This window comes from Schistocerca serialis, chromosome 5, assembly GCF_023864345.2.
Source record: "Schistocerca serialis cubense isolate TAMUIC-IGC-003099 chromosome 5, iqSchSeri2.2, whole genome shotgun sequence".
NCBI classification, from domain to species: Eukaryota; Metazoa; Arthropoda; class Insecta; order Orthoptera; family Acrididae; genus Schistocerca; species Schistocerca serialis.
This window is the reverse complement of record NC_064642.1, coordinates 147,419,097-147,435,509: the sequence shown is the minus strand read 5'-3', so window position 1 is coordinate 147,435,509 and position 16,413 is coordinate 147,419,097. Positions and strand designations below refer to the sequence as shown.

At 41.2% G+C, this 16,413-nt stretch overlaps 1 protein-coding gene across 1 annotated transcript in view; it reads right to left on the bottom strand.

Moving 5' to 3' along the window:
- The window catches only part of LOC126481282 (papilin), a 260,118-nt gene that overhangs the window by 232,418 nt on the left and 11,287 nt on the right, over positions 1-16,413 (bottom strand). The window contains exon 3 of the mRNA XM_050104920.1: positions 8,537-8,660. Within this exon, the coding sequence (XP_049960877.1) occupies positions 8,537-8,660 (124 nt within the window). The remainder of the gene's footprint in view (positions 1-8,536; positions 8,661-16,413) is intronic.

Below are 16,413 nucleotides of genomic sequence, written 5' to 3'. Positions count from 1 at the left end.
TCAATAACCACAACAGATACATATAACATTCAGTTTAGTCATTAATAATATATTTTCCTTCACTATTTACAACAGTCTGCCAATGCTGGGGAAACTTTTCAATTCCAGCATTGTAGAGATAATGTGTTTTTGAGGCAAAGAACTCATCAACCCATGTTTGGAACACATTTTTAACTGCAAGGAAGCTCCTTTGAGGTTGTTTAATAGAGAGCAGAAAAGGTGAAAATCTGAGGGCACAAGATCAGGTGAATAAGGTGGGTGTGGAATAACTTCCCAACCCAACTCCTATACAGCATTTTTTTTCAGTCTAGCAGAATGCAGGCGGCCATTATCATGGTGTAGTACCACTTCACAGAGCCTTCGTGGTTACTGTTGCATCTGCAATATGTCTCAGCTGTTGACAACAAATGTCAGCAGTGATTGTTACACCTTGGGAAAGCAATTTGTAGTACACCATGCCATCACAGTTCCACCGGATGCATAACATTATCTTTTCTAGATGTGCACAGCTCTTTGTATGGGGAACTGCTGCTTTATTTGGGCTCAACCATTCCTTTCTTTCCATTACATTAGCATTAAGACATCATTTGTCATCACCATGAATGATACAAGATAGAAATGGTTGGTGTTGTTCATGAGCCAGGTGATGGCGAGCAAGCAGAGAAGCCCATATGGCCACCTGCTGATTTTTGTGATTTTGGCTTAGAGCATGCAGTACCCAAACACCCAGTTTTTGAACCCTTCCCATTGCATACAAATGTCACACGATGGCGGAATGATCACATTTGCCAATTCTCGAATGCACTGACATGGATCAGTGTGGATTAATGTGTTTAAACAATCTTCACCAAACCCAAAAGGTCTTCCTGAACATGCTGCACTCAGTCCAGTAGCATTAACCCCATACATGGCACAAATGTTTCTGGCTGCCTCCATGGCTGTCACCCTTCCACTGAACTCAAACAGAAGAATATGTTGAATGTTTTGATTTTTCCACCTGGTACTCCATTTTCTAGCAGCCACAGATCCATCACTATCTCCAAATGACAAAATGGAAATTCAAATAGCAACAGTGAACTACAAATAAAAAATGACAATTGATAAATAAACCAACAGCAACTAGAACACCCACATGCAAAATGAAAATGCTAAGAGCGTATGCACCAACCAAATAGTTGCAGCATTTTTACAACCAAAATTAATGATCTGAAAACAAACATCTGGCAAGTGACTGGCTGATTTCAAGTCAAATGAAATGGCAACAGTCAATATAAAATTTGTCTCACTAAATAAATTTCAGAATCCAGTTACACTTTTACATTACCTCAAACTTACTATAGAATGTCCTGTACTATTACACTGACCTAAAAAAGAAGACATGACAGGATGCCAACATAACTTCGTACATGTACACACCACTGGTAAGTATTAAATGATTAAAGCTGCAATTCTCTGTGACAAGTAGAATGACCACCAGAGTGACTTAGTGTCGTTCATTGTTACCAGACCTGGTAGGACATATGAAATGATTGTATGACATTACTTGGCTGGGAGGATCTATCTGGGTTTCTTTGGCCACCTGGTGCAGTTGGTAGGGCATACAAAATAATTTAATTGGATACATAAAAAATCGACTCAGCAAGTGGTGGCAGAACACACAAATAAAAGAAGGTTGTGATTGGCAAGCTTTGGGAGCCAATGTCTCCTTCTTCAGGCAGGAAGTTTGAAGGGGAAGGAAGAGGGGTGAAGGAAAATGACTTGAGAGGTCTAGGAAAAAGGGAAAGTCACCCAGAATCATGGGTTAGGGGAGACTTACTGCACGGGATGAGAAGGAAAGTACATGAACAGAATCAGATGCCATGTACTCATGTGGGACAGTGTTACCAATACCTGACAGAGATTGAAAGGTGACTCATTGTGAGTCTCCGTTAGGCTGGCAGTCAAATCTTGCAATATTCAGATTTTTAGTGCCTTTGTATGTGACAGTGGCCCATTGTTGGACTGTATAACAACATGAGGGCAAGCATACTTGTCATCAAGGTTCCAGTTGACCACATCTGACCATTACAAGGTATTGTTTGCTAGTGCATTGTAACCGCTTCACATCAGTGCCTGCCATCCAAAAACATTCTATGTTGCCTGGATACCATTGGTCACAGAATAGCAGCAACCTGAGTAGGGATTTAACATCCTAGGCACAGGCTGCCATTAAGATCACAACCCAAACAGTTGTGTTTGAAATTGTGATGTGACCAGGAAGCATGGATTACTGATTAATGGTGTTGCATTGTGTAGTGATGATTTGTGGTTCTGTACTACCCCAGATGACCACAGTCGTTGAGTGTGGCAGAGACCTGGGGAGAGGTCCCATTCTTCCAACGTTTTGGAGAGACACAGCAATGTTACTCCTTTTGTCAAGGTGTGAGGAGCCATTGAAAATGACTTTGGGTCAAAGCTGGTAGTAAGTGATAGAACTATGGTGGCACAATGGTATATGTCACAGACATCCTGCATCGTCATGTGTTCCTCTTGTGTGACCATTTCGTGGTGCTGTTTTTCATCAGCATAATTCCTGTCCACATGTGGCAAGTGTCTCTACAAACTATCTGCATGACATTGAGGTACTCCCTTTGTCAGCAAAATCTCTTCAGCTGCCCCAATAGCACTTTTGTGGGACTAGCTCAGATATCAACTTCATACTGGTACCACTACCCAAGATATCAGGGACCAGGATATCAAGACCGGCTTGCCTCAGTTCTCATCCAGAAATGACACATGGCTATGAACTGTCTGCATGATGTTGAGATACACTCACAGCCAGAAAGGTTCCCCAATCAGTTCCCTATATAGTTTGTGTGGGATCAGCTTGGTTCTCAATTCTGTTCTGGTGCCAGCAACCAGGATATCAGGGATGAGTTGCAATAGTTGGAGGGCAGCTTGTCTCAGGAGAGGCTATAACAGCTTTGCAATTCCCTTCCCAACCAAATAAGTGCTGTCATCCAGGCTGGAGGGGGTGCAAAGTCATACTAATAACTGGCTTTTTATTGACAATTTCTTTTTAAATTTGACTCAGTTTTGTGCTGACTGAAATAACATCACATATCCTCTCAACTTGTGAATTTTTATTTCATTTCCTCCTCCCTTTCAGGGTGCTTCACTTTATGTCAGACAGTGTGGATATTAAACTGATCTGTGTAATTAAGTGCTTTCCCCATGGGAAAACATCCAATATTGCATGATATATCTTGAAACCACTACACCGTTATACAGACAGAATGGGAAATGAGCACTTTTCATTGCTGAACACTTTTTAAACAAATACTAAAAATTAATTTCATTTCAGCAGATGTTCTAATTTCTGGATGAAGAAATTACTAAATTACATCTGGTTTATTGGTGTTCTCCTACCCCCCCCCCCCCCCCCCCCCCAAGACAGATTGTCAGAATGCTTAAAAGAAGGGACAGTTGTTTCAGCTCTACTCTCTTTCTTCTTTTTTACTTTTGTACAGCTGTCTAACAGACATGCCTCTTTGGTTTCTAGTACATAGACACTTGTGTGTATTAGTGTATATGAATTTTTTAAAAAAATTTATTCCCAATTAAAAGAAGATATTTCACTGATGGGGGTATCTAAGTAAATTTTGTCATGTATTAAATGAAATTCAGAACAACTTAAAAGTTGCACACAAACAGGGCAGATACATAATTTAATATCTATCAAAGACCAGTTTAAATTATAACAGCTCTACTCCTTATTTGGTGACTGGCAGGAATATTAAACTGATGGCAAATTCTTGTAGTAAGACAATTTTTAGATCCATCTCCCACAATTACACGTACAGTAAAATGCAGAAACTTAATTACAGTATAAGAATGTGCTAAGATTATCATTATCCTTTTGAATGATACGCAGGTAATTCTGCCAAGGCCATAAGAAATGCCATATTTTACATCTGGTTTTTTAAGATAAAGGTTTTTAAATGGTGAATTCATGTATAAAATTGATAAACAAAAAATTCAGCATACATAATGTAATTTCCATTCAAATATATGCATAATAGGAAGTTTAACTGTCACTCAGTGTCAGTAAAAATATAGGTGTTTCTGTCTCAGTCAACAAGCTGTTGAACAACAATGTCAGATTTTTTAGTGGAACTTCACACAGCTGTTTCCATGTTGCAAATGAAAACTTGTTAACTAAAATATGCTTCACAAACTTCTTCAAATAAGATATGAGTACATTAGATCCACTTTTTTCACCTTTCCAGACTACCGTATAGAAATGGATCAGTGGCATTTGTTGAGGACTACTTTATTAACACTAGCTTCCCCCCTGAGAAAAAGAAAAAAAAACAGTTTAACTCTTGAACAGTCAATTTTAATTTCCACAATAACCAATTTAGATTTTAACAACTCTCCAACAAATTTCATGACATTTGCCTATTTTTTCTACTTCAGACAACAGTGTATTGGAATTTGCTAAGTTTTCAAAATTTCATGGGAATTTCATTTAGTATACCTAGAAAGGCAGTACGGGTCAACTGACCCCTGGCATAACTCCTTTTTAGAGTATTGGTATTCTCATAATTACAAAGATACTTGCACTACATTTTGCTCTGGTCAACAATGGCTGCCTCGAATAATGATAGACACATTGTCACTAAGGTTTAAATACTAGACACTGATGGAACTGCTAATCATATTTCATGTGTTGTTCAACTCATCAGTTAGATAGCGATTTTTTGCCTGTAACAGGCATTTTCAATTATGTCGTGTCAGCACGATCTTACTAATGAAGAGATTTTGTGTGTTCTGGAGTACTTAGATACTGAATAAGAGAATGTTTATCAGATTCGTAGGTGATTCTCTGCCAGAGACAACCTACATAGGAGATTGAGGAGAAGTCACTATCAGTTGATGACTACCCATCTCAGTTCTTTCCACAACAGTTTCAGGAGTCAGCTGGTACAATAATGCGGATGGCAGTCAGAGATAGAATGGAATGGAATGTCACTGAACATGTCACTGCATGTAAGAGGGGCTGCTTCGAATGCCATGAAAGAGAAAGGAGAGCCCACTGCATATGCAGCCTCCAAGTGGATGATTCTGACATCAGTACCTTCAGACATCTTTCTGATGAATAAATGCTGTGTAGCATGAAAAACACACAGAATCAAATAAAAACACCATATAGACCATAGTGATGGTGGATCTGAAGGCAATGCTGGTACCTTTTATGCCAGAGGCACATTTTGTGCTAAAAGTGTTTGCTCAGATGACCTTTGGTCAAGTTCTTGGAGACCTAATTTTATCAGGGATAAAATGAGAAGAGACAGAGTCTGTGAAGTTATCAGAGTCCTCCACTTAAATGAGAAGTCATGCTGAGCTCAATGCATCCTTGATGATAAGTTCACTCTTATTTCTGAAATACGGAACAAATTTGTGCAAAACTGCTACCAATGTTGCCACCCTGATGAAAACATTACAACTGATGGACAATTACTTCCAAGAAAAGCAAGGTGCATGACAACAGACACTTACTTCACATTCCTTCAGCTTGTCAAGAAAGTTATACAGAAAAAAACGGCATTAGAGGGAACAATATTTGCTGAGGAATTGCCATGTGTGTGTGAAGAAGAACAGTTCTGACTTACATTCCACTGTGATCTTGAAGAAGACTGATAAGCCAGAATGCACCCCTGCAGTGTAGTAAAGGAAGAAAAATAGGAATGTCATTATTCTCAGCACACTACATCCTGAAGCAGCAGTGAGTGAGGGAGGAATGAAGAAACCAGAAAGTGTTACTTCCTATAATGCCAAAAAGTATGATATGGACGAGTTGTAAATATTCAGCTGAGATTGCTTGCAACAAACTGTCAATGCAAGTCTTTTACAATATTGTAGCTATGGGAGCAATAAATGCGTGGATCATCTGCAATTAAATAACCAAAAACTGTTCATTCTTCAGCTGCTATATGAATTCAAGAATGGGAAGAAAACAAAAATCAAGAAAGGAGCAAGAAAGCCAATGGAATGAAGAAGATGCTGTAGGAATGGACAAATCAAATAATCGAAAGAATTGTCAAACTGAAATGTGTAAAGAAAACAAGATCAACCACATCAATGAGAAATGCAAATATTCCATCTGGGAGGGATTGTGTATGTAAGTCCTATTCTAACCCTACTGTGTATTTTTTAATGGATATCTCATTATGGTTCAAATGACTCTTTCCTGCTCTTCTATTTGTATCACATTTTCCACAGTTCTATTGTTAATTCATTGGCAAAACATCACAAGAGCATAGCACATGTGAAAGAGTATCATGGCAAAACTGCAAAGTTTTTGCACTATTGTTCAAGTAAAATTGGAAAATTCATGCAGGGTAACATTCACATTTAATATCTGTGGTTTATCTTTTGTGGTTATAATGTAATTGGCTAAATAAAAAATCTACTCTACAAATGGTGGCAGGAGAACATACATGTAAAAGGTATCACAGCTCGTAAGCTTTCGGAGCCAGTGGCTGCTTCTTCTGGCATAAGGATTGAAGGGGAAGGAAGAGGGGTGAAGGAAAAGGATTGGTAAGTTTTAGGAAAAGGGGTAGAGTTTGGAAAAGTCATCCAGAACCCTGGGTCAGGGGAGACCTACCAGACAGGATGAGAAGGAAAGACTGATTGTTGGGGACTGCATCGGACAAGATTTGAAAACCTGTGAGCTTAAAGGTGAAAAATATGCTAATGTGCAAGACAGAGATTACTGCTAAAACATTGTGCCCACAACTCTATCACATACAATGCACTTAGCTGTTCACTCTTATTAACACATGCACAATGTTTTAGCAGTAATCTCTGTCTTGCATATTACCCTGTCTTCAACCTTTAAGCTCTCAGGTTTTTAAGTCTCTTCTGGTGATGTCCTCAACAATCAGTCTTTCCTTCTCTTCCCATCCAGTATGTCTCCCCTGATCCAGGTTTCTAGGTAATTTTTCTGTACTCTACCCCTTTTTCTAAATCTCACCAGTCCTTTTCCTTCATTCTTCTTCCATCCTCTTTAACCCTTCTGCCAGAAAAAGGAGCCACTGGCTCTGAAAGCTTGAAAACTGTAATACCTTTTACATGTGGTTCTCCTGCTGCCACTTGATGCGTAGATTTCTTTTATCTATCCATTTACATTATATTTTTAAAAACTGATTATCTTTTATAATGGAATTTTAGTGGAGTCTTCTTCCGTATGTCTCGAGAGCAGTTCTGATTTTCCCTTGCACCTTTTTAGATGGATATTTGTGCATTACTTTCAACTGTCATTTATTGTAATTCTTATAGCTTCTGCATTCATCAGTTGCAGACTGTAGTACAAACAGATAGTGACATCTAGTATTGGCACTATGGTGGATTTTGTGACCAAGTGCTGAGTGTGGTGTTGCTTGAACTAATGAGGCTACTTGTAAAAGGATCATACTGTCTCCCAACAACACTTCCTTGCAGAGGGAGGGGGGAAGGGGAGCGAGTCACTTGTTGCAGCCATCCTGTGCGGAAGTACCTTGGCAGGTAATGTGGCAAGGTGCAGTGCAATAACTTGTACATGAAGGTTCGATTCCATAGGGAAACAGTTGCACCCAGTGACTATACCATTTCAAGCAGTAAATGGTACACCAATGAGCCACAAATGATGTTTATTGCATACCTAGATTTCAGTCACTGTGTGGCCACCTTCAGTGCAGTAAATGTAAGTTAAAAACTCTTGTATAAGCACATTGTCTCAAGTGAACTACTCATATGAGAGGTTGAGGTCACATATATCCACAAATGTTTTTAATATTTTAACTTAGATTTACTGCACTGAAGATGGCCACGCAGTGACCAAAATCTGCAACTGATTGCTGTATGCTTTACTACCTGACACTTATAATGGATGCAATTTTCAAACACTGAAAATATGAATTACCATTTCCCTAAATGTGATTACTGTTACTAAAATCCTTTTGTTCATTTTCTTAAAGTTTCATCAAGTTTTACAACATTCCTTTTCTCCAGCCTGTACTTTATACAGCAGAATGTTATAGTTCTCACTATTTCCTGTTCATGTAGTTTTCAAAAATGAATAGTTCCTGCTGGCAGCAACACATCATAAAGCAACATGCATTGCATTACACTGGTGGCTGCTAATGTCCATCTACCAATTCACTTTCATTGTTCAGATTGCAAGACCAAAATTTTTGCAGGCATCACTCTATCTTCTGTTCTTTTGGATTATATCTAGGTCCTTCACTGACATACCCAGCTATCTACAATACACTGTGTTATAATGAAGAATATAAAGTAAAAGTGTAAAAGTCATCTCCATGTTGTGAATGTAAAGTTACATGGCACAATCAGCCATCTCCTCAGTAATGTGTTGTGTTAATTAGTCCTCTCTGAAATGTTTTACATTGAAATCTCATAACAAAAACTGACATTTCATGTGCTATCGCCAGTTGTGTGGCAATATTACTTGAAATCCATATCTACAGTTATCACTGGTTATTGACAATCTCACCAACTTGAAGATCATCTGTGTCAATCAGATCTTCGACAGTCTTGCAGCCACTCCCGTCACCACGACATTCTCTGCATTTGTCTTCTACTGCAGTTGAGCCCAGCAACATGTCACAGCCAACAGGCTAGAAAGCAGTATTAATGCAAATGTATGGCTGCCTCAACAATTAACATATAAAGATTTATTTCACTAAAATTATGAATAAAATAATAATAAGAAATATAATTTCAAATACCATAATTGAATATCCAAGCAACAGGAATTAAAATATAATTAAAACAAATATATAAAAAATAAAAATTAAAAGCATCCTTCAATGTAACTAATTATTATATAAATAAATAAACTATATACTTTATTTTATAAAACACACACACACACACACACACACACACACACACAAACACAGATGAGCTTAAGAGCGTGTTGGTCTGCCTTTGGAACACAATACAGCAGCAGTCCTGCATGACATGGATTTGACAAGTCAGTGGTAGGTTTTTGGAGTTGTGGCACCAGATGTTCACATGTATGTCACACAATTCCCGTAAATTAGGGGCCAGTGGCTTAGGAATGTAGCACTAGTGACTGATAGCATTCCAGATGTCTCACATCAGGTTCAGATCAGGTAACTTTGGTGGCCAAGACACAAACTGAGTTTACTACCATGATCTTCAAACCACGGCAACATGATTCTGTTCTTGTGATATGGACAGTTATCCTGCTGGAAGAAGCCTTTGCCATTGTGGAACCCATCAAGCATGAAGAGATGCAGGTGGTCCACAATAAAATTCACCAAGTGCACAGTTGTTATTGTGCCTTTAATTACTACTGCAGGTCCCATGGACACCCTATGGCATAGTGGATGTTTTCAGGGGCTGTTTGTCTAGATGATGACACCTTCAGACAAGACTGTCGACTCGGTGTAACAAAAAACGATTCATCAGTCCAGGAGAAACATTTCTATTGATTCACACCCCGATCTGGTGAACTTGTGCCCACTGCAATAATAACTAACAATATTGTTGGGTCAACATGGGAACATGTAGGAGTCATCTGCTGTAGAGCCAATTAAAAGATATGATGTTCATAGTGATTATAATTAAAGGGAAACTTTCAAAACACTGTAGAAATAACACCACTACTCAGAATGACGTCAAACTGCAACGGAATATTATCGGAGAAGGGGGAAAACGTATGGCAGAAGAAAAAGGTAGTGTGAAAATTGATTAATAGATGGCACTGTATGTGTCAGAATAAGCAAATTAAACCAGTTGTCATGCACACAGCACATTGAAGTTGGTATAAACATGCTGGGTACACGGCTTTTCCTCCTTCTGCATCTGTGACGTTCGCTGTGACTGTCTCAATACAGGGTCACACTCCGCTTGTAAAGCTGTATTACAATAATGATGACTGTGCACATGTCGCTCTGCAGAAGTTCCGGACACTGAAGGGTTTGAAAAATGCATTGGTCTGATGATTGCTGTGAGTCTGGAGAAAATGTTTTGGAAATTTGAAAAGACGGGTTCATTTGGTGTGCAACCTGTAGAGGGAGGAAACGAATTGATTCGACGTCAGTGGAAGCAGTGGCCACAGCAATACAGGAGGAGATGAGTGGTGTTGTGCAAATGTGTAGTGCATGGAGAACTGCCCGAACACTGGACATACCTTTGAGCATGGTGCGTAAAATCCAACAGAACATCCTTCTTTGCTATTCATTCAAAATTACCCATGGGCACAAGTTGCTTCCTGTCGATCAGCCAGCAAGAGAGATCTTTGCTTTAGAATTTCTTGCTCGCATGGATGTGGGCAATGATTGGCTGTGGAAGATTTTGTGGACAGATGAAGCCCACTTCCATCTGACAGGATATGCCAATACAGAATTGTCAAATCTGGGGAATGGAAAATCCACACACAAATCAACCAGTACCACTTCATCCTGAAAAGGTCATTCTGTGGTGCAATGTTTAGGGCATCATTTATCATAGGGCCATATTTTTTTGAAGAGACAGGTGCTTCCGGTCCTGTTACCTGTACTGTCACTGGTAAGCACTACGTGTGTCTTTAGCGCAACCATTCCAGCTCTCCAACAGTGTGGTTGTGTAGATGGGTCATTTCATGCAAGATGGTGCACCTCTGCACATTGCAAATCCAGTTAAGCAGCTGCTGAAGAGCCATTTTGGAATTGCTAGAACTATCAGCCGTCTTTCCCTACAGCCTGGCCATCCCAATCACCTGATCTTAATCCATGTGATTTCTAACTGTGGGGCTATCTGAAAGATGTTGTGTTCAGTGTTCCAATTGCAAACTTAGCTGCAGTGACGGCATGTTCTGAACATGACCCCGGAACAAGTTGCAGAAAAAAGTGGACAGCATACTGAACATGTTTTGCACCAGTCACATGGAAATTAATGATCCAATTTGATTCTGATCAATGCTTTTTATGCAGTTTTTTGCCTCAGGACAATTACCGATTTTTCCCATCTGATGTGATATGACCTTGCCGTGATGGATGGGCTTATGTAACTAACAGTATCACACCTGTACACCCATGCACACAGTAGTACAGTTTGCGTAACGTCAAACGTACACCTCAGGCATTGTTGTATGATTCATCTGTCATTTGTAGTCGACCACTACTAAATTATGACGCTTACAGTGCCATCTATTGCTACATTTTTGTAACTATTTATTTTTCTTCTGCCATACGTTTTCCCCCTTCTCCGATAATATTCTGTTGCAATTTGACGTCACTCTGACCAGTGGTGTTTTTTCTACGCCAGTCTGAAAGTTAACTTTAATTATAATCGCCCTGTAGAACAAGAAGATGAATGAAAGTATTCCTTATACAGTGATAATTTCTATGGGTTTAGTTACATATAATTAAGCACAGTGGGTATGCACAAGTGTGTTCCATTTCCAATTTATGCTATAGTTACAATCAAAGGATGGACATGCACATTAAATAACAGTACTTATCAGTGAGACAGAGACACCACTGTCAAAGCTGACAGTAACATTGGTGCTTGACAGCACGTTCCATTACTATTGAGAACAACAGTGTAGTCACTCTGACTGAATTGATACTGAATCTATCGGACATTGACAATCACCATCAAATCAGTAAACTCTGTTGTTAACAGATCATTAGTATATGAAAATATCTGACAGTTCCAAGAATGGTGGAACAACATGTATAATGAGAAATGTAATAGGTAGTCATATCTTGTGAGAAGATGACTTTGTCCAAGTTTGTCCAAGAGAAGATGAAGAATATTTGATGTTTCTCTGTGACAGCTTAGATTTGCTGATAGTTATGCATGAAACTGAGCCAGACACATTGAATTATCACAAACCGTATGTTCACTGGGTCCCACAGTCACTAACATGTGACCACACTATGACACAGGAGCTTGTGGATGGTGTTTTGAAGCAAACAAGATGTGAAGCTGACGTTTTATACGAATATAATAGAGGGAAACATTCCACGTGGGAAAAATATATCTAAAAACAAAGATGATGTGACTTACCAAACGAAAGCGCTGGCAGGTTGATAGACAGACAAACAAACACAAACATACACACAAAATTCAAGCTTTCACAACCAACAGTTGCTTCATCAGGAAAGAGGGAAAGACGAAAGGATGTGGGTATTAAGGGAGAGGGGAAGGAGTCATTCCAATCCCGGGAGCGGAAAGACTTACCTTAGGGGGAAAAAAGGACAGGTATACACTTGCACACACACACATATCCATCCACACATATACAGACACAAGCAGACATATTTAAAGGCAAAGAGTTTGGGCAGAAATGTCAGTCAAGGCGGAAGTGCAGAGGCAAAGATGTTGTTGAATGACAGGTGAGGTATGAGTGGCGGCAACTTGAATTAGCGGAGGTTGAGGCCTGGTGGATAATGGGAAGAGAGGATATATTGAAGGGTAAGTTCCCATCTCCGGAGTTCTGATAGGTTGGTGTTAGTGGGAAGTATCCAGATAACCCGGACGGTGGAACACTGCGCCAAGATGTGCTGGCCGTGCACGAAGGCACGTTTAGATACAGGGTGATCCTCATTACCAACAAACACTGTCTGCCTGTGTCCATTCATGCGAATGGACAGTTTGTTGCTGGTCATTCCCACATAGAAAGCGTCACAGTGTAGGCAGGTCAGTTGGTAAATCACGTGGGTGCTTTCACACGTAGCTCTGCCTTTGATCGTGTACACCTTCCGGGTTACAGGGCTGGAGTAGGTGGTGGTGGGAGGGTGCATGGGACAGGTTTTACACCGGGGGCGGTTACAAGGGTAGGAGCCAGAGGGTAGGGAAGGTGGTTTGGGGATTTCATAGGGATGAACCAAGAGGTTACGAAGGTTAGGTGGACGGCAGAAAGACACTCTTGGTGGAGTGGGAAGGATTTCATGAAGGATGGATCTCATTTCAGGGCAGGATTTGAGGAAGTTGTATCCCTGCTGGAGAGCCACATTCAGAGTCTGATCCAGTCCCGGGAAGTATCCTGTCACAAGTGGGGCACTTTTGGGATTCTTCTGTGAGAGGTTCTGGGTGTGAGAGGATGAGGAAATGGCTCTGGTTATTTGCTTCTGTACCAGGTCGGGAGAGTAGTTGCGGGATGCGAAAGCTGTTTTCGGGTTGTTGGTGTAATGGTTCAGGCATTCAGGACTGGAGCAGATTCGTTTGCCACGAAGGCCTAGGCTGTAGGGAAGGGACCGTTTGATGTGGAATGGGTGGCAGCTGTCATAATGGAGGTACTGTTGCTTGTTGGTGGGTTTGATGTGGACGGATGTGTGTAGCTGGCCATTGGACAGATGGAGGTCAATGTCAAGGAAAGTGGCATGGGATTTGGAGTAGGACCAGGTGAATCTGATGGAACCAAAGGAGTTGAGGTTGAAGAGGAAATTCTGGAGTTCTTCTTCACTGTGAGTCCAGATCATGAAGATGGCATCAATAAATCTGTACCAAACTTTGGGTTGGCAGGCCTGGGTAAGCAAGAACACTTCCTCTAAGTGACCCATAAATAGATTGGCATACGAGGGGGCCATCCTGGTACCCATGGCTGTTCCCTTTAATTGTTGGTATGTCTGGCCTTCAAAAGTCGAGAAGTTGTGAGTCAGGATGAAGCTGGCTAAGGTAATGAGGAAAGAGGGTTTAGGTAGGGTGGCAGGTGATCGGCGTGAAAGGAAGTGCTCCATTGCAGCGAGGCCCTGGATGTGTGGGATATTTGTGCATAGGGAAGTGGCATCAATGGTTACAAGGATGGTTTCCGGGGGTAACAGACTTGGTAAGGATTCCAGGCATTCGAGAAAGTGGTTGGTGTCTTTGATGAAGGATGGGAGACTGCATGTAATGGGTTGAAGGTGTTGATCTACGTAGGAAGAGATATATTCTCTGGGGGCTTGGTAACCAGCTACAATGGGGCAGCCGGGATGTTTGGGTTTGTGAATTTTAGGAAGTAGGTAGAAAGTAGGAGTGCGAGGTGTCAGTGGGGTCAGGAGGTTGATGGAGTCAGGTGAAAGGTTTTGTAGGGGGCCTAAGGTTCTGAGGATTCCTTGAAGCTCCGCCTGGACATCAAGAATGGGATTACCTTGGCAAACTTTGTATGTAGTGTTGTCTGAAAGCTGACGCTGTCCCTCAGCCACATACTCCCGACGATCAAGTACCACAGTCATGGAACCCTTGTCAGCCGGAAGAATGATGATGGATCGGGCAGCTTTCAGATCACGGATAGCCTGGGCTTCGGCTGTGGTGATGTTAGGAGTAGGATTAAGGTTTTTCAAGAAAGATTGAGAGGCAAGGCTGGAAGTGAGAAATTCCTGGAAGGTTTGGAGAGGGTGATTTTGAGGAAGAGGAGGTGGGTCCTGCTGTGGTGGAGGATGGAACTGTTCCAGGCAGGGTTCAATTTGGATAATGTCTTGGGAAGTTGCATCATTAGGAGTAGGATCAGGATTATTTTTCTTTGTGGCAAAGTGATATTTCCAGCAGAGACTACGAGTGTAGGACAGTAAATCTTTGACAAGGGCAGTTTGGTTGAATCTGGGAGTGGGGCTGAAGGTGAGGCCTTTGGACAGGACAGAGGTTTCGGATTGGGAGAGAGGTTTGGAGGAAAGGTTAACTACTGAATTGGGGTGTTGTGGTTCCAGATTGTGTTGACTAGAATTTTGAGGTGTTGGGGGGAGTGGAGCTGGAAGTGGGAGATTGAGTAGATGGGAGAGACTGGGTCTGTGTGCAATGAGAGGAGGTTGAGGTTACCCTCCACAACCTTTCCAACAAACCTCTGCGTCAGCTTTCAGACAACACTACACACAAAGTTTGCCCGACCTGGTACAGAAGCAAATAACCAGAGCCACTTCCTCATCCCCTCACACCCAGAACCTCTCACAGAAGAACCCCAAAAGCGCCCCACTTGTGACAGGATACTTCCCGGGACTGGATCAGATTCTGAATGTGGCTCTCCAGCAGGGATACGACTTCCTCAAATCCTGCCCTGAAATGAGATCCATCCTTCATGAAATCCTTCCCACTCCACCAAGAGTGTCTTTCCGCCGTCCACCTAACCTTCGTAACCTCTTGGTTCATCCCTATGAAATCCCCACACCACCTTCCCTACCCTCTGGCTCCCACCCTTGTAACCGCCCCCAGTGTAAAACCTGTCCCTTGCACCCTCCCACCACCACCTACTCCAGTCCTGTAACCCGGAAAGTGTACACAATCAAAGGCAGAGCTACGTGTGAAAGCACCCACGTGATTTACCAACTGACCTGCCTACACTGTGACGCTTTCTATGTGGGAATGACCAGCAACAAACTGTCCATTCGCATGAATGGACACAGGCAGACAGTGTTTGTTGGTAATGAGGATCACCCTGTAGCTAAACATGCCTTAGTGCACGGCCAGCACATCTTGTCATAGTGTTCCACCGTCCGGGTTATCTGGATACTTCCCACTAACACCAACCTATCAGAACTCCAGAGATGGGAACTTACCCTTCAATATATCCTCTCTTCCCATTGTCCACCAGGCCTCAACCTCCGCTAATTTCAAGTTGCCGCCACTCATACCTCACCTGTCATTCAACAACATCTTTGCCTCTGCACTTCCGCCTCGACTGACATCTCTGCCCAAACTCTTTGCCTTTAAATATGTCTGCTTGTGTCTGTATATGTGTGGATGGATATGTGTGTGTGTGCAAGTGTATACCTGTCCTTTTTTCCCCCTAAGGTAAGCCTTTCCACTCCCGGGATTGGAATGACTCCTTACCCTCTCCCTTAAAACCCACATCCTTTTGTCTTTCCCTCTCCTTCCCTCTTTCCTGACAAAGCAACCGTTGGTTGCGAAAGCTTGAAATTTTGTGTGTGTGTTTGTGTGTTTTATTATTGTGTCTATCTACCAGCACTTTCCCGTTTGGTAAGTCATGGAATCTTTGTTTTTAATATATTTTTCCCATGTGGAATGTTTCTTTCTATTTGATTTATATATATATATATATATATATATATATATATATATATATATAAAAAATGAGAAACAGAAAAACTCTTTCACATAATCGCAAATAGGGAATGTTACATGTTTGGATGTGATGTTGTTTACACATACATCAATACTGATTTCGATATGACTGCTGTAATACAATTATTGTTTACAGTCTCTGGTTGGCAAACATTCCTTCATTCACCTCTGCAACCCCAATCTCATCCCACCTGCTTTTCATTATGTTTTGCAAGTGAAAGCTTTCCTCACTGTTAAGAAATTACTATGCTATCAAACCAGATGTTTCCATTTCATTATCAAATAAAGGTAAAATGTAAATGCCATGTGGCTAGGGCCTCCTGTCAGGTAGACCATTCGCCTGGTGCGAGTCTTTCG